Source organism: Opisthocomus hoazin, chromosome 6, assembly GCF_030867145.1.
Source record: "Opisthocomus hoazin isolate bOpiHoa1 chromosome 6, bOpiHoa1.hap1, whole genome shotgun sequence".
NCBI lineage: Eukaryota > Metazoa > Chordata > Aves > Opisthocomiformes > Opisthocomidae > Opisthocomus > Opisthocomus hoazin.
The window spans coordinates 57,871,735-57,890,636 of NC_134419.1; the positions used below are offsets into that span (position 1 = coordinate 57,871,735).

General features: G+C 43.1%; 1 protein-coding gene across 4 annotated transcripts in view; it reads left to right on the forward strand.

Moving 5' to 3' along the window:
* Nucleotides 1–13,326, forward strand: part of A1CF (APOBEC1 complementation factor) — a 40,809-nt gene extending 27,483 nt beyond the window's left edge. For all 4 annotated transcript variants that reach the window (XM_075423239.1, XM_075423240.1, XM_075423241.1 and 1 more), the window contains one exon: nt 1,170–13,326. In XM_075423239.1, the coding sequence (XP_075279354.1) occupies nt 1,170–1,321 (152 nt within the window). In that variant the 3' untranslated portion in view covers nt 1,322–13,326. The remainder of the gene's footprint in view (nt 1–1,169) is intronic.
* Nucleotides 13,327–18,902: the final 5,576 nt, after the last annotated feature.

Sequence of the window (18,902 nt, forward strand, 5' to 3'; positions counted from 1 at the left end):
CTTGGAAACTCAGCAAATTGACATACATTAAAGTTTCTGCTCACCACACACACTGGTCCTTGAACAAGGCTCACTGAAGCCCAGCTTAGCTCAGGCCATGCCCAGATAGCAGCTTGTTTCTCTTATACGCTTTCTCAGACATGCTTTAAATAATGGATCTCTCAATTCCTAGCCAAAATGTTGCACCTCAGTTTGCTGATGTGAAGACAACACTTTGAGCAGCCACAACATTCAAATTGCAGCCACCTTCTCATGTTTTCCCCCAAGATAACACTTTCAATGAGGCAACATGCTCTCAGTGTTGCCCAATATCTCCATTTCCCACCACTGAGATGACCTCAGACCTCACTGACCTTGATCCCATTGCCCCGCTAGTTGGTCAGAAGTTTTGGATCCTGGGAGATGCAGTTTGGCAGCAGTGCCTGGTCCGGATGAGCCAGTGGGTACCCCAGCTGCTCTTCCTAAATTTGGGCTTCATCTTAATTCTTGATTTGTTCACAACAAAATATTGTGGTCTGGTCGACAAGCTGCTATACCCTGCTTTCAGACTAACCAGCCCCAAACAATGTTTGTTTTCCCAGTGATTCATTTTAAATTAGCAAAGCTAACGTTTTTCCTCAGAAAATTTTGAAGTGCTGAAACCATATTTTCCATTAGAAACTGATGGGAAAAAATATCCAGTTTACTATATATTTGGTCCCTGATATTGCATAGAGGGAGTTTCCCTCCCCTCTAACGTGCCTGTCCTGCGTTGCATGTATCTTGATTGTGAAGGGTATCAGAGCCATATTTTCTCTATGAAATCTGCCCAGATTTTCCCTCTATTACTTCATTTTCTCACCTTTCGCATGTCATATGTGCGAGGCCCTGTACAGAGCAACATTAACACCCTCTTATCTCAGAGGTAATCGAAGCCTAAGTAGAAAATATTCAACAGAGAGGGGTACTTTTCAAGCAATGTGATTAATAAATAATTGGTGAGAATATGCATAAATTTTCCAGCTTTTTAAAATTACGTTTAATGTAGAGAAAAAACATGCCAGAAATGACCTATTTAATTTAATTAGATTATTTCCATTAACAAACTTATTACTCTTACTTCTTTCCCATGGACAATAAAGTCTTCCCATCAAAAACTATCAGGCATTTTTCTCTCCTTTCTCCTTCAGGATACACCATTGCTAACGCAGCCGCGACTGTCACAGCCACTCAGCTCAAACAAGCAGTGACTATGGGACAAGATTTAGCGACGTACGCAGCATACGAAGCCTACCCTGCCTTTGCAGTCACTGCACGCAGTGATGGCTACGGAGCATTTTAATCCTGTCTTTAATCGAGTTCCCTTAAATCCAGCACAGGCAGGAAAAAAACAACTCTGTCTGGTAATCCTTACACCCTCATGATTTTAAACTAATCTGTTGTCTAAAGTTAGATTTTAGTTGGAGTTTCATTCTTATAGTTCTTTATTTTCATAACAGGATGTTAGAGGCAGCAAGGAGAAATTAAAACAAATCACTCAAAATCAGATTTCCATACTAGAAATCAGAATCTCAGCCCAAAAAATGAGTGGTTCTCAGGTGTGTGTATATACATACACACATGCATATACACATATATATGTATACATACACACTACGGTGTAGGTGTCTACAAGCAACAACCCATACTGAAAACAGTTGGACCCATGGATGTTGTGACATGGGACCAGGGAAGGATGGGACATCTCCAGCAAGCCCCTCCAGGAGTTCTCTTCCTTTCACCCCAGAATTTCATCCAGGCAGACCCCAAGATTTCTCAAGCCAGGCAGAGCAGCAGGTAAAATGAAAGGCTTCCCTTTGGCTGCATGGAGATCTCCGGTTTGCCTCTTACTGCCTCCAAGCATCCTGTGCCACCAGTGCTGTGGGGATGTTCAGGTATCTCAAGCGTCTTTTAAATTCATTCTGGCACAGCCAAGGAAAAAGCCATTTAACATAAGCATGTCTGCCCAGCCCAACAGACTAGTTTTCATGCTCTTGAATGGTAATTTGATTTTTAAAGCAAGAGGCAAGCATTCAAGAGAGTTTTCCCTCTTAGTTTGTTACTTCTCAAACTACAGGTCACAAAACAGCAAATAATTGTGTATTTTTTCCACCTCCCATCAAATGGCACATTCAGTAAAAGACAGGAAAATTTTTTTTATGACTATTAAGGTTGAGGACCAGAAAAGTGCTCTTCATTAGGGCCAACTCTCTACCTAATTAGAGCATAAGAGCTCACAGCCATGGCCCAGTAATAACAGGCACCTCTAAAGGAATAAAATTGTATACAAGGAACATTTCTGAAAGTATGAAAATAGCCCTGCCTTTCTGTCAATGCTGCTTTACACACTAAAGCAAGGCTGCTGGCTGCTGCGATTCTTCCAAAAATTAATTTAGTGGAAGAGGATTTACGTCAACAGTAAAGACACCTCATGTTTTGGTGAGCACCGGTGTTGGTGCTGTGTTTGAATGCTTTGGGGATGCTAAGAGCGTCCTTTAGTTTACAGCAGGAGGGCATTATCCATTTATTTTTGCCACTGGATTGAAGCAGGAGTAATGATGCTCTAGAGATATAGGAGAAACCCAGTGTTAGATAACTACAGCAGACCTGTTGATCCTGTATTATATATCCTATACAATAATGCAGACTAAAACTTGAATCCGCTCAGTCTAGGACCCAAGAAACCCTTTTTGAAGGAGAATTTACAACAGGGTTGATGAAGCCCATCAATTCCAACTGATCTGGCCCCAAATTTTTCATCTGGTCTAGATGATGTAGTGTGACTCCATACAAGCCATTTCAAACTGAGCTTTTCCCATGCGTCACCAAAGCTGTGTACAAAAGCATGATGATCTGTGACAGAGTGTTGACTACTAGGAGCTAAGTGTTTTCTATTCTCGTGCTTCAGCTGATTTGATTTCACTAGGAATGGAACAAAAACACATAAACTGTATAGTTTGTGGTCCTATTAGATCCTTTCTGTTTATAAAGTGGCTTATTAGGGTGATCCTAAAGGTATTACAAGCTCTCTGTGGTCACTGTTTGGCACATTTGGCTTCACAGAAAATGATAAACCTGTTCACAGAGGGCTAAATAACCAAGAGTGTTATTGGTGTTGTGGCTTTGTTTTCTCTTCTGTCTATGTCCTTTGAGTTGTGTTTGACTGCCAACGAGTAACATATACATGTGTGTCTTTCTTCTTAAAAGACTACTGTTGGCAGAAAGTGTTTCTTGCTTTCTATTTTCAGTAACTTTATTCTGCTTTTTCAGCTATTTATAGAAGTTCAGAAAGATGTCAAAGAAAAGCACAAGAAGCAGTATTAAAAAGTGTGTGCATGAAGCACTTATTTTTTGTACACGTAGTACAAAATTTGTATAGAGTTTTAACACTATGAAGTGTAGCGAAAAATCACACTATCCATTTACTGGAGGACAATTGTATATGTTTAAACAGAATGAAGTGAAAATGGCATCTCAAATCGTCCGTTACAAGGCAATTATAACTGGGATTAAATTCTGTGAAGAAAGTCTGTAATTCTAGAGTAATCCAAGGACATTAACTGGACTTTGAAATATAACTAAAACGTTTTAAACCAACATACATGCCTCAGTCCTTTTATACCACAAGTTTAATCTGAGAGGGTCATCTTCTGCATTGTAGATAAGAGCATACTTTGCTCTGTAAGGATCAATTTGAGGTCAGACAGGCAAGGTCAGAAGCTGCTCAGCAATGTTGAGAGTGTTTTCAGCGTGCACTTTGGTGACACTTGGGATACACACACAGCAGAAAATCAGCAGTGTTACACTTCTGCACTTGTGAGTAAAAAATCAAAGGGTTAGGGTTTCTTTCCACCACCTTCTTGGCCAATATTTATTTGTCTGTCAATGCAGCAGGAATCACTTTTGCTACAAATTTATTACAGTGGTAATACCTTTGTTCCTTACCTGATCCCAGTGGAGATATCTCGGGGCTGATATCACTAGTGAAACAGCTATGTGCAAAAATACAGAGGTAGATAGGGCAATACATGATTTAGGGCTGTGAGGGATTGGGAAAAGCCTGTTGCCAGGTCGCCGATAGGTAAATCAGCTACGGCCCTGGTCATTTTAAGAAGATGAGGACATGCTGCTTGGAAGACCATCATAGTTAAATGACTGAGCAATAGCAATTCCTGCTTCCACACCCACTACAAGGGGTTCTGGTTTTGCACGTTTCCAGAGAGATCATGAACCCAAGAAATGGGGGGGAAGGAGGAGAGATCTGGTGCCTTGCTACTGATAGCACACAGCACTCAGCCAAAGGCCTCTCCAGCAAGCCAAAAGAGATTTGACCAAAATAGACTGACATCATTCTTACAGACTTACAGAGACCAGCTGTATTCTGGACTTTAGCAAGAACATCAGCTCTACCAGCTCTATTATTTTACCTCATTAGCCTTTCCTGATGTCCCGCTTTTGTCTTCTTTGAAAACAGGGCAATGTCAGAATTCGCTTTTGTGCTTAAACTTTTCCCCTCTGGGAGAACTGAGATTCCCTCTATGCTCAGCAGCAGTTGGCTGATGAATTTTACAGAGAAAGAATGACTTTTCAAGAAATCTCAAACCCAAACTCAACTTAAAAAACATTATTTCCCATTTCTAAAGATGTGGGGTCCCAGTGGATAGCAAGACAAAGCCAGAAACCACATCCATCCTCCACAAACAAGTCTAAGACATGTTTGAGCCGTAAGTGATGAGAAGATCAACGGCCCAGAAAAATCAGCAGATGGCCACACATCTGGCTGCTTGCAGGGCAGGAGCTATAAAAACAGCATTTTCCTTCTCCCTTCTTCCAGCCAACCCTTTGCTGGAGGTCTCTACAGCACAGGGCATCACACCTGATGTACAAAGTGATACTAAAACATGTCTGAGGATTACACAACTCCACCTTTAGAGCTGCACAGACCCTGAAACATCCCACCTGGGAAGTATCTCCCATGTTCCACTTAAACCACTTCTAGAAGTCCATGGGACAAGGTCTCCAGTGACTTTCAAGCAGAGCTGCTTTATCTTTAAGCTTGCATGGTTCCCCTTTCCCACTAGCTCAGCTATATCTCCCATAGACAATCTCCTCTCCCCATCACGTGCCTACCTGGATTTCCTTTTTTTGGGAAAAAAACCCACCCTTCCACACATTCCAGTCCAGGACCACAAATTCCTACTGTTCACTAGCTGCCTGAGGGTCAGCTTGGACCCAGTGCTGCTCATGGTACTCTCATGGGATGCTCCTTTTTTCAAGGGCTGGAAATTATTGTGTCCCCCTCAAAACCTTGATTTCAGCTAAAATCACAATTCTCTGCTGCCCTTTGTTAAGTGCCAGTGGTGGGCTTCAACAGCCCCTACCCACCAACCCCTGGCCTTTGGCAGTGCTTCGGGTGGGCTGCTCTCCCCCTGGAGATACCCTGCCACCTCAAACTCCTCTCCATGTCCAGAGACTTGTCCTGGCCTGACTCCAGCTAGCTGCAGGAGATGGGGACTGTGCATGTACAGATTTGTGGCTGGTTAAGGGAAATGCTGAAAGGGTGACATTCCTTGGTCCCCAAACCCACCTGCTACATATTCACCTTAGTTGCAGAGATGTTAAAAAGCAGGTAGCTGCTGGTGGACCTGCAGACAGGTTGCACACAGATACCCTCTGTGGGATGCATGAAACAGCACCAGACAACCACAGTATCAGACAGATCAAAGCCTGGAGGCAGCAGAGGGATTTTCCCCCTTCCCCTCAGGGCCTTGGGTCAGATCCTAATTTAGCATCTCTTCTGCAGCTCCAAATACTGTTGGTAAATTTGAGAGGGATAAGATGTGCAGAAGTAAAGTTATGGCATGGTCAAGTTTTGCAAAGGAGCTCTGTGAGACAGCTCAGCCTGTGGACACAAACAAGTTTCTCAAGTTCATACTAGTATGTGTCCCACGATTAAAAAAAAAAGGTGGAGATTTGCTCGCCTCCCAAGCATGTACTCAAGGCGCAAATGGCCAGGCATTGAAGGAGAGCAGTCCGAGAAAGGGAAGAGCATCTGTGATGAGTAATACTAAATTTAACAACTGGCAAATTGCCCAAATTCCTGAAAAATTTTTCTAGGCTTTGCCTGTGTTCAGTGGCAAGCTTGTTCTCAGGCAAAACGGCACTGGCACCTAGTGGCTGCGGGTTTCAGCAACAGCACGCGAAACCGTGCAGGTAGAGGGAAGGGCTGTTTGTCACTGTATGCCAACAGAAGATGACAGCCACAATGCTATTAAAGAGCAAATAAGACAAAGGACTTCTGTCAACAGCCTTTCTCACACTGCGGCACTCGGAGCTGCTGAGTTTTCTAGGCACAAAAAAATTATGAATTGTTCCAGAAAAACTCCCCAAAAACTTAAAAAGCCTGTGCCTGCTGGTGATAAAGAAATACATAAGCCTACTATGAAGCATTTCACAAGGGGACCTGCTCTGGGGCAGTGGTGGGACTCCAGATACCTTAACTCTGGCTCTCAACACCTCTTCTCCCATGAGAAACACCACCTAAAAACTTTCTTTTGGGATCAGATGCTCATGTTTTAGAGGGTAACTTTTACCCATGAGCATTTTAACTGCGCAATTCAATTTTGTTTGCATAAAAATGTTCAGTACAAGCATTACTGCAAGAAAATCCGTGGTTAGTGTAATGCAATAATACAAACAGAATTATCTGAAACATGTCAGTGTTGCCTGAGAAAAAATGAACCGCTATTTCCTTTTTCCCAATGCATTTCTTTTAGGGGAACAGGAGCTCTCCTGTGCAATTTGTTCTAGTTCACAGTGTAAGAAAAATGGCAAGGGGAGAGAGAGTGATTGTTCTACTGCGATTTGTTAGACAGCACCTTTTTCAGACCAGAAAGCAGCTCCTGTGTTTCAGAAAGACAATCTGGCCCTGTTTTAAGGGGCTGCAATGTGTTTCACCATACATGGGCCCGCATGAAAACATGAGCAAAGTGGGAAAATCTTTCAAGAATCTTTCTGGATCATTTTGTGACTGGATCATTTGCTGCACTGACCAAATCTGTCTCACGGCACAGTATGATGCTGGAGCAGCATCCTCTGCTGCTGTCCGTATCCCACAGACACCACTGATGCCATCAGAGTGGTTTTGCCAATGAGAGCAGGGCAGATGGGCCGGCTGGGTGAGTTATTAGGAAAGGACATTAAAAGCGCCTTCAGGGAGTTGATTCCCAGGGTTGTTCTTCCAAAGGTCTCACTTTCCTGACACAATGTTGTGATTGCTTTGAGCTCCTCCGGGTGGGGATCTCTGAGACTGATTGCAGCTGGTTTAAAATGAATAATTCATTCTCTCCTACTGATTCTAAAAAGAAGCAAAATTATATGACAATTCTCTGAAGAATTAAGGAGACTGCATACAAAATTGGTACACATTGTTGGAGCTTATTAAACATTTACAATTATTTATCTTTAAGACACTACAAGAATCCTAAATCCAGATCTGAAAGGCATTATTTTCTTCTCCATGTGGCCCCCAGATGGGGAAGGGGGGGGCGGGGCAGAGCCTGGAAGAGACTTGGGTACTGTGGCATTGTCCCTTCTTTTCGCATCCCCATGGCAGCGCTAGTGGGAGGGGCCTGCCACCAGCACTGAGTCAGGGTGGTCATGGCTTTGTCCAAAAAACCCAGGAGAAGATCCTCCATCTTATTGGGGAATTTTCTGTGTTGAAACCCTTTCAGCCAACAGCTTTTAGGACCATCCTTCCACACCCTTGACAACACCTTCATTCTCTGCTTTGGTGAAACCCACCATTGATCTTTCTCATGAGTTGGAGGGGCACCACAAGCACTTCTAGTGACCTACTTGTAGGTGATCCCAGTCCCTCCCAGGCTTTGGCCATCGGCTCTGGGCAGACTTTCAGCCAGCCAGAGCCTGCTTGCCTTATGTCCTTCCTGTTGCGAAAATCAAGCAGGCTGAGGTCTATTCAGAGCTGCCTCACCCACAGCTTTAATTTGTAAGATCAGTTCTTACCGATTTCGATCTGAAGCACCCAAAATATAAATTTGTTGCAATGAAATCCAACCCTGCCCTGGGCTGGACATCAGCCACCTTTTGCTAGCAGCTGCAGGGTCTCTCCCAAAATCCCCATCCTGCATATGCCCCCTAGTGACCTCCCATTGAAACAATATGTAAGCATCCTTCATTTTCATCTTTTTGATGTGTCCCAAAGTGATGTTTAAAGTGCAAAATCCCATCTGCTGCCCTTTGCTGTGCACAGAGGGCTGAGCAAGAGCTTAAAATAAGGACAAGCATGGACAAAGTCAGCCCTAAAGTCTTTCTCGCCCAGCATCCTGCCTCTGGACTGTGCCACAGACGTATGATGTCTTCAGGTCATAAAATCAGAGCAAGCATAGATAGTCCTTCCAGCGACTCAGTTTCCAGCCCATCTGTAGTTTCTCAGACCACCGGTAACTACTTGAGGGCTTTCAGAGGACTTGTATTCCAAAAGTATGCTCAGTATCGCCTTGAAATGACGCAAACCCACATGTGGTGAGCAGTCCTGAGCCCACCTGGCACACTGATCAGTTCCAAAGTGACATTTGAGAAAGAGTAGAACACAGCTTAGGAGGAAAAACCTGCTGACTGACTCAACACTTTATTTTGTCAGTGACTGACCTTCCTTTCCTTACTCAAGATCTCTAAGGTATGACGCTATACAGCCACTCTCATCAGACACCAAAACCGAAACCACTGATTTATGCAGAATTACATGTAATTCACTTCATTTGACACTGTTGTCCCAGTGATGTGATGGCTTTTAATTCAGAGAATGAATCCTCCAAATGCCCTAAACCAGAATGATTAGATTCAAACCTTTCTGGTGAGTATCTATCCTATTTATCCCCTTACCATCCTAGGAGGTCATCTTTGCCAGTCACTTCGAGCACAATTCAGGAGTCTTGTCTTCTGATGCCCTGTGAATTCAAGAGCTCTTTACAGTTTTACGAACAGGGCTCAATTTTATGGACTATTTTATGGTCTGGATTAGCTCCCAATATGCACTACATCTCTCTCAGAATTCCTGTTGATAATCAACAAGCACTTATTGAAGACTAAAGAAAAACAGTTAAAACTTCTATTACAATAAAAATCAACTACAATGAGATCTGGCCAGGGCAGGAACAGCTTGAATGAGAATACATTGGACTAGTGAGACTGAATTGCAGGTAAAAGTCAACACTGTGCAGGAAGTCAAGATTTGCACAGCAAAGGATGACCAGCAGCACTCAAGGGACAGCAATGATGTATAGAGTCATGTATGCCACAAAGAAACCTCCCAGGCGTGCATTGTGAACATCACAGATATTGAATCTACTGCTCAAAGGAAACAATTCCTTTAACAAACAAGATCACCTACAGACTTGTGATTTCAAATGCTGAAGATGTGCCTTCAAATGGAATAGACACAGCGTCATTGTTTGACAGTTTTTTCTTGTAGTGCCCAAAGTATCGTATCCTGTAGATGCCCGGCTCTGTGCCATGAGGGATGTGCCATTCAATAGTCACGTTGCTCTGACCAAGCAATCCTTTGGTCCAGTAAAACCTAGCAGACAAACAAAAAACTGCAGTCAGCAAGAAATCCATTTTTCATTTGTTTTAATATTCCAAGAGCTCACTAAGTGGAATGAGATTAATGCACTCCGGGTAAGTATGATTTAAGAGCTTTTAACCTTTCCTCATATATTTAGGCTATCAGAGCAGCAACCAACAAGCCAAACCAAAACCTGGCAGAGCTGAAAACTATCTGGAAACATGGAAAAACAAGTCAGTGGTCCTTTTTGCAGATGAAGAATATTTATACTAACATGTGCTTGCATTCCCAACTCCATATCATAACTCCATACAATACATGTCTGTGAGCAGTATTTGTCAGCTTAGCCTTCCCTGTACAGGGAGAATGCTGAACCAAGAGGATGAGTATTTATTGAAGGTCACAAGCAAAATCTATCATAATTGAGCTCAGGGCTTCTGGCACCCATTTCCACATCAGACTCACACTTTCATTTGCTAGTTGGTCAGAAGTTTTGGATCCTGGGAGATGCAGTTTGGCAGCAGTGCCTGGTCCGGATGAGCCAGTGGGTACCCCAGCTGCTCTTCCTAAATTTGGGCTTCATCTTAATTCTTGATTTGTTCACAACAAAATATTGTGGTCTGGTCGACAAGCTGCTATACCCTGCTTTCAGACTAACCAGCCCCAAACAATGTTTGTTTTCCCAGTGATTCATTTTAAATTAGCAAAGCTAACGTTTTTCCTCAGAAAATTTTGAAGTGCTGAAACCATATTTTCCATTAGAAACTGATGGGAAAAAATATCCAGTTTACTATATATTTGGTCCCTGATATTGCATAGAGGGAGTTTCCCTCCCCTCTAACGTGCCTGTCCTGCGTTGCATGTATCTTGATTGTGAAGGGTATCAGAGCCATATTTTCTCTATGAAATCTGCCCAGATTTTCCCTCTATTACTTCATTTTCTCACCTTTCGCATGTCATATGTGCGAGGCCCTGTACAGAGCAACATTAACACCCTCTTATCTCAGAGGTAATCGAAGCCTAAGTAGAAAATATTCAACAGAGAGGGGTACTTTTCAAGCAATGTGATTAATAAATAATTGGTGAGAATATGCATAAATTTTCCAGCTTTTTAAAATTACGTTTAATGTAGAGAAAAAACATGCCAGAAATGACCTATTTAATTTAATTAGATTATTTCCATTAACAAACTTATTACTCTTACTTCTTTCCCATGGACAATAAAGTCTTCCCATCAAAAACTATCAGGCATTTTTCTCTCCTTTCTCCTTCAGGATACACCATTGCTAACGCAGCCGCGACTGTCACAGCCACTCAGCTCAAACAAGCAGTGACTATGGGACAAGATTTAGCGACGTACGCAGCATACGAAGCCTACCCTGCCTTTGCAGTCACTGCACGCAGTGATGGCTACGGAGCATTTTAATCCTGTCTTTAATCGAGTTCCCTTAAATCCAGCACAGGCAGGAAAAAAACAACTCTGTCTGGTAATCCTTACACCCTCATGATTTTAAACTAATCTGTTGTCTAAAGTTAGATTTTAGTTGGAGTTTCATTCTTATAGTTCTTTATTTTCATAACAGGATGTTAGAGGCAGCAAGGAGAAATTAAAACAAATCACTCAAAATCAGATTTCCATACTAGAAATCAGAATCTCAGCCCAAAAAATGAGTGGTTCTCAGGTGTGTGTATATACATACACACATGCATATACACATATATATGTATACATACACACTACGGTGTAGGTGTCTACAAGCAACAACCCATACTGAAAACAGTTGGACCCATGGATGTTGTGACATGGGACCAGGGAAGGATGGGACATCTCCAGCAAGCCCCTCCAGGAGTTCTCTTCCTTTCACCCCAGAATTTCATCCAGGCAGACCCCAAGATTTCTCAAGCCAGGCAGAGCAGCAGGTAAAATGAAAGGCTTCCCTTTGGCTGCATGGAGATCTCCGGTTTGCCTCTTACTGCCTCCAAGCATCCTGTGCCACCAGTGCTGTGGGGATGTTCAGGTATCTCAAGCGTCTTTTAAATTCATTCTGGCACAGCCAAGGAAAAAGCCATTTAACATAAGCATGTCTGCCCAGCCCAACAGACTAGTTTTCATGCTCTTGAATGGTAATTTGATTTTTAAAGCAAGAGGCAAGCATTCAAGAGAGTTTTCCCTCTTAGTTTGTTACTTCTCAAACTACAGGTCACAAAACAGCAAATAATTGTGTATTTTTTCCACCTCCCATCAAATGGCACATTCAGTAAAAGACAGGAAAATTTTTTTTATGACTATTAAGGTTGAGGACCAGAAAAGTGCTCTTCATTAGGGCCAACTCTCTACCTAATTAGAGCATAAGAGCTCACAGCCATGGCCCAGTAATAACAGGCACCTCTAAAGGAATAAAATTGTATACAAGGAACATTTCTGAAAGTATGAAAATAGCCCTGCCTTTCTGTCAATGCTGCTTTACACACTAAAGCAAGGCTGCTGGCTGCTGCGATTCTTCCAAAAATTAATTTAGTGGAAGAGGATTTACGTCAACAGTAAAGACACCTCATGTTTTGGTGAGCACCGGTGTTGGTGCTGTGTTTGAATGCTTTGGGGATGCTAAGAGCGTCCTTTAGTTTACAGCAGGAGGGCATTATCCATTTATTTTTGCCACTGGATTGAAGCAGGAGTAATGATGCTCTAGAGATATAGGAGAAACCCAGTGTTAGATAACTACAGCAGACCTGTTGATCCTGTATTATATATCCTATACAATAATGCAGACTAAAACTTGAATCCGCTCAGTCTAGGACCCAAGAAACCCTTTTTGAAGGAGAATTTACAACAGGGTTGATGAAGCCCATCAATTCCAACTGATCTGGCCCCAAATTTTTCATCTGGTCTAGATGATGTAGTGTGACTCCATACAAGCCATTTCAAACTGAGCTTTTCCCATGCGTCACCAAAGCTGTGTACAAAAGCATGATGATCTGTGACAGAGTGTTGACTACTAGGAGCTAAGTGTTTTCTATTCTCGTGCTTCAGCTGATTTGATTTCACTAGGAATGGAACAAAAACACATAAACTGTATAGTTTGTGGTCCTATTAGATCCTTTCTGTTTATAAAGTGGCTTATTAGGGTGATCCTAAAGGTATTACAAGCTCTCTGTGGTCACTGTTTGGCACATTTGGCTTCACAGAAAATGATAAACCTGTTCACAGAGGGCTAAATAACCAAGAGTGTTATTGGTGTTGTGGCTTTGTTTTCTCTTCTGTCTATGTCCTTTGAGTTGTGTTTGACTGCCAACGAGTAACATATACATGTGTGTCTTTCTTCTTAAAAGACTACTGTTGGCAGAAAGTGTTTCTTGCTTTCTATTTTCAGTAACTTTATTCTGCTTTTTCAGCTATTTATAGAAGTTCAGAAAGATGTCAAAGAAAAGCACAAGAAGCAGTATTAAAAAGTGTGTGCATGAAGCACTTATTTTTTGTACACGTAGTACAAAATTTGTATAGAGTTTTAACACTATGAAGTGTAGCGAAAAATCACACTATCCATTTACTGGAGGACAATTGTATATGTTTAAACAGAATGAAGTGAAAATGGCATCTCAAATCGTCCGTTACAAGGCAATTATAACTGGGATTAAATTCTGTGAAGAAAGTCTGTAATTCTAGAGTAATCCAAGGACATTAACTGGACTTTGAAATATAACTAAAACGTTTTAAACCAACATACATGCCTCAGTCCTTTTATACCACAAGTTTAATCTGAGAGGGTCATCTTCTGCATTGTAGATAAGAGCATACTTTGCTCTGTAAGGATCAATTTGAGGTCAGACAGGCAAGGTCAGAAGCTGCTCAGCAATGTTGAGAGTGTTTTCAGCGTGCACTTTGGTGACACTTGGGATACACACACAGCAGAAAATCAGCAGTGTTACACTTCTGCACTTGTGAGTAAAAAATCAAAGGGTTAGGGTTTCTTTCCACCACCTTCTTGGCCAATATTTATTTGTCTGTCAATGCAGCAGGAATCACTTTTGCTACAAATTTATTACAGTGGTAATACCTTTGTTCCTTACCTGATCCCAGTGGAGATATCTCGGGGCTGATATCACTAGTGAAACAGCTATGTGCAAAAATACAGAGGTAGATAGGGCAATACATGATTTAGGGCTGTGAGGGATTGGGAAAAGCCTGTTGCCAGGTCGCCGATAGGTAAATCAGCTACGGCCCTGGTCATTTTAAGAAGATGAGGACATGCTGCTTGGAAGACCATCATAGTTAAATGACTGAGCAATAGCAATTCCTGCTTCCACACCCACTACAAGGGGTTCTGGTTTTGCACGTTTCCAGAGAGATCATGAACCCAAGAAATGGGGGGGAAGGAGGAGAGATCTGGTGCCTTGCTACTGATAGCACACAGCACTCAGCCAAAGGCCTCTCCAGCAAGCCAAAAGAGATTTGACCAAAATAGACTGACATCATTCTTACAGACTTACAGAGACCAGCTGTATTCTGGACTTTAGCAAGAACATCAGCTCTACCAGCTCTATTATTTTACCTCATTAGCCTTTCCTGATGTCCCGCTTTTGTCTTCTTTGAAAACAGGGCAATGTCAGAATTCGCTTTTGTGCTTAAACTTTTCCCCTCTGGGAGAACTGAGATTCCCTCTATGCTCAGCAGCAGTTGGCTGATGAATTTTACAGAGAAAGAATGACTTTTCAAGAAATCTCAAACCCAAACTCAACTTAAAAAACATTATTTCCCATTTCTAAAGATGTGGGGTCCCAGTGGATAGCAAGACAAAGCCAGAAACCACATCCATCCTCCACAAACAAGTCTAAGACATGTTTGAGCCGTAAGTGATGAGAAGATCAACGGCCCAGAAAAATCAGCAGATGGCCACACATCTGGCTGCTTGCAGGGCAGGAGCTATAAAAACAGCATTTTCCTTCTCCCTTCTTCCAGCCAACCCTTTGCTGGAGGTCTCTACAGCACAGGGCATCACACCTGATGTACAAAGTGATACTAAAACATGTCTGAGGATTACACAACTCCACCTTTAGAGCTGCACAGACCCTGAAACATCCCACCTGGGAAGTATCTCCCATGTTCCACTTAAACCACTTCTAGAAGTCCATGGGACAAGGTCTCCAGTGACTTTCAAGCAGAGCTGCTTTATCTTTAAGCTTGCATGGTTCCCCTTTCCCACTAGCTCAGCTATATCTCCCATAGACAATCTCCTCTCCCCATCACGTGCCTACCTGGATTTCCTTTTTTTGGGAAAAAAACCCACCCTTCCACACATTCCAGTCCAGGACCACAAATTCCTACTGTTCACTAGCTGCCTGAGGGTCAGCTTGGACCCAGTGCTGCTCATGGTACTCTCATGGGATGCTCCTTTTTTCAAGGGCTGGAAATTATTGTGTCCCCCTCAAAACCTTGATTTCAGCTAAAATCACAATTCTCTGCTGCCCTTTGTTAAGTGCCAGTGGTGGGCTTCAACAGCCCCTACCCACCAACCCCTGGCCTTTGGCAGTGCTTCGGGTGGGCTGCTCTCCCCCTGGAGATACCCTGCCACCTCAAACTCCTCTCCATGTCCAGAGACTTGTCCTGGCCTGACTCCAGCTAGCTGCAGGAGATGGGGACTGTGCATGTACAGATTTGTGGCTGGTTAAGGGAAATGCTGAAAGGGTGACATTCCTTGGTCCCCAAACCCACCTGCTACATATTCACCTTAGTTGCAGAGATGTTAAAAAGCAGGTAGCTGCTGGTGGACCTGCAGACAGGTTGCACACAGATACCCTCTGTGGGATGCATGAAACAGCACCAGACAACCACAGTATCAGACAGATCAAAGCCTGGAGGCAGCAGAGGGATTTTCCCCCTTCCCCTCAGGGCCTTGGGTCAGATCCTAATTTAGCATCTCTTCTGCAGCTCCAAATACTGTTGGTAAATTTGAGAGGGATAAGATGTGCAGAAGTAAAGTTATGGCATGGTCAAGTTTTGCAAAGGAGCTCTGTGAGACAGCTCAGCCTGTGGACACAAACAAGTTTCTCAAGTTCATACTAGTATGTGTCCCACGATTAAAAAAAAAAGGTGGAGATTTGCTCGCCTCCCAAGCATGTACTCAAGGCGCAAATGGCCAGGCATTGAAGGAGAGCAGTCCGAGAAAGGGAAGAGCATCTGTGATGAGTAATACTAAATTTAACAACTGGCAAATTGCCCAAATTCCTGAAAAATTTTTCTAGGCTTTGCCTGTGTTCAGTGGCAAGCTTGTTCTCAGGCAAAACGGCACTGGCACCTAGTGGCTGCGGGTTTCAGCAACAGCACGCGAAACCGTGCAGGTAGAGGGAAGGGCTGTTTGTCACTGTATGCCAACAGAAGATGACAGCCACAATGCTATTAAAGAGCAAATAAGACAAAGGACTTCTGTCAACAGCCTTTCTCACACTGCGGCACTCGGAGCTGCTGAGTTTTCTAGGCACAAAAAAATTATGAATTGTTCCAGAAAAACTCCCCAAAAACTTAAAAAGCCTGTGCCTGCTGGTGATAAAGAAATACATAAGCCTACTATGAAGCATTTCACAAGGGGACCTGCTCTGGGGCAGTGGTGGGACTCCAGATACCTTAACTCTGGCTCTCAACACCTCTTCTCCCATGAGAAACACCACCTAAAAACTTTCTTTTGGGATCAGATGCTCATGTTTTAGAGGGTAACTTTTACCCATGAGCATTTTAACTGCGCAATTCAATTTTGTTTGCATAAAAATGTTCAGTACAAGCATTACTGCAAGAAAATCCGTGGTTAGTGTAATGCAATAATACAAACAGAATTATCTGAAACATGTCAGTGTTGCCTGAGAAAAAATGAACCGCTATTTCCTTTTTCCCAATGCATTTCTTTTAGGGGAACAGGAGCTCTCCTGTGCAATTTGTTCTAGTTCACAGTGTAAGAAAAATGGCAAGGGGAGAGAGAGTGATTGTTCTACTGCGATTTGTTAGACAGCACCTTTTTCAGACCAGAAAGCAGCTCCTGTGTTTCAGAAAGACAATCTGGCCCTGTTTTAAGGGGCTGCAATGTGTTTCACCATACATGGGCCCGCATGAAAACATGAGCAAAGTGGGAAAATCTTTCAAGAATCTTTCTGGATCATTTTGTGACTGGATCATTTGCTGCACTGACCAAATCTGTCTCACGGCACAGTATGATGCTGGAGCAGCATCCTCTGCTGCTGTCCGTATCCCACAGACACCACTGATGCCATCAGAGTGGTTTTGCCAATGAGAGCAGGGCAGATGGGCCGGCTGGGTGAGTTATTAGGAAAGGACATTAAAAGCGCCTTCAGGGAGTTGATTCCCAGGGTTGTTCTTCCAAAGGTCTCACTTTCCTGACACAATGTTGTGATTGCTTTGAGCTCCTCCGGGTGGGGATCTCTGAGACTGATTGCAGCTGGTTTAAAATGAATAATTCATTCTCTCCTACTGATTCTAAAAAGAAGCAAAATTATATGACAATTCTCTGAAGAATTAAGGAGACTGCATACAAAATTGGTACACATTGTTGGAGCTTATTAAACATTTACAATTATTTATCTTTAAGACACTACAAGAATCCTAAATCCAGATCTGAAAGGCATTATTTTCTTCTCCATGTGGCCCCCAGATGGGGAAGGGGGGGGCGGGGCAGAGCCTGGAAGAGACTTGGGTACTGTGGCATTGTCCCTTCTTTTCGCATCCCCATGGCAGCGCTAGTGGGAGGGGCCTGCCACCAGCACTGAGTCAGGGTGGTCATGGCTTTGTCCAAAAAACCCAGGAGAAGATCCTCCATCTTATTGGGGAATTTTCTGTGTTGAAACCCTTTCAGCCAACAGCTTTTAGGACCATCCTTCCACACCCTTGACAACACCTTCATTCTCTGCTTTGGTGAAACCCACCATTGATCTTTCTCATGAGTTGGAGGGGCACCACAAGCACTTCTAGTGACCTACTTGTAGGTGATCCCAGTCCCTCCCAGGCTTTGGCCATCGGCTCTGGGCAGACTTTCAGCCAGCCAGAGCCTGCTTGCCTTATGTCCTTCCTGTTGCGAAAATCAAGCAGGCTGAGGTCTATTCAGAGCTGCCTCACCCACAGCTTTAATTTGTAAGATCAGTTCTTACCGATTTCGATCTGAAGCACCCAAAATATAAATTTGTTGCAATGAAATCCAACCCTGCCCTGGGCTGGACATCAGCCACCTTTTGCTAGCAGCTGCAGGGTCTCTCCCAAAATCCCCATCCTGCATATGCCCCCTAGTGACCTCCCATTGAAACAATATGTAAGCATCCTTCATTTTCATCTTTTTGATGTGTCCCAAAGTGATGTTTAAAGTGCAAAATCCCATCTGCTGCCCTTTGCTGTGCACAGAGGGCTGAGCAAGAGCTTAAAATAAGGACAAGCATGGACAAAGTCAGCCCTAAAGTCTTTCTCGCCCAGCATCCTGCCTCTGGACTGTGCCACAGACGTATGATGTCTTCAGGTCATAAAATCAGAGCAAGCATAGATAGTCCTTCCAGCGACTCAGTTTCCAGCCCATCTGTAGTTTCTCAGACCACCGGTAACTACTTGAGGGCTTTCAGAGGACTTGTATTCCAAAAGTATGCTCAGTATCGCCTTGAAATGACGCAAACCCACATGTGGTGAGCAGTCCTGAGCCCACCTGGCACACTGATCAGTTCCAAAGTGACATTTGAGAAAGAGTAGAACACAGCTTAGGAGGAAAAACCTGCTGACTGACTCAACACTTTATTTTGTCAGTGACTGACCTTCCTTTCCTTACTCAAGATCTCTAAGGTATGACGCTATACAGCCACTCTCATCAGACACCAAAACCGAAACCACTGATTTATGCAGAATTACATGTAATTCACTTCATTTGACACTGTTGTCCCAGTGATGTGATGGCTTTTAATTCAGAGAATGAATCCTCCAAATGCCCTAAACCAGAATGATTAGATTCAAACCTTTCTGGTGAGTATCTATCCTATTTATCCCCTTACCATCCTAGGAGGTCATCTTTGCCAGTCACTTCGAGCACAATTCAGGAGTCTTGTCTTCTGATGCCCTGTGAATTCAAGAGCTCTTTACAGTTTTACGAACAGGGCTCAATTTTATGGACTATTTTATGGTCTGGATTAGCTCCCAATATGCACTACATCTCTCTCAGAATTCCTGTTGATAATCAACAAGCACTTATTGAAGACTAAAGAAAAACAGTTAAAACTTCTATTACAATAAAAATCAACTACAATGAGATCTGGCCAGGGCAGG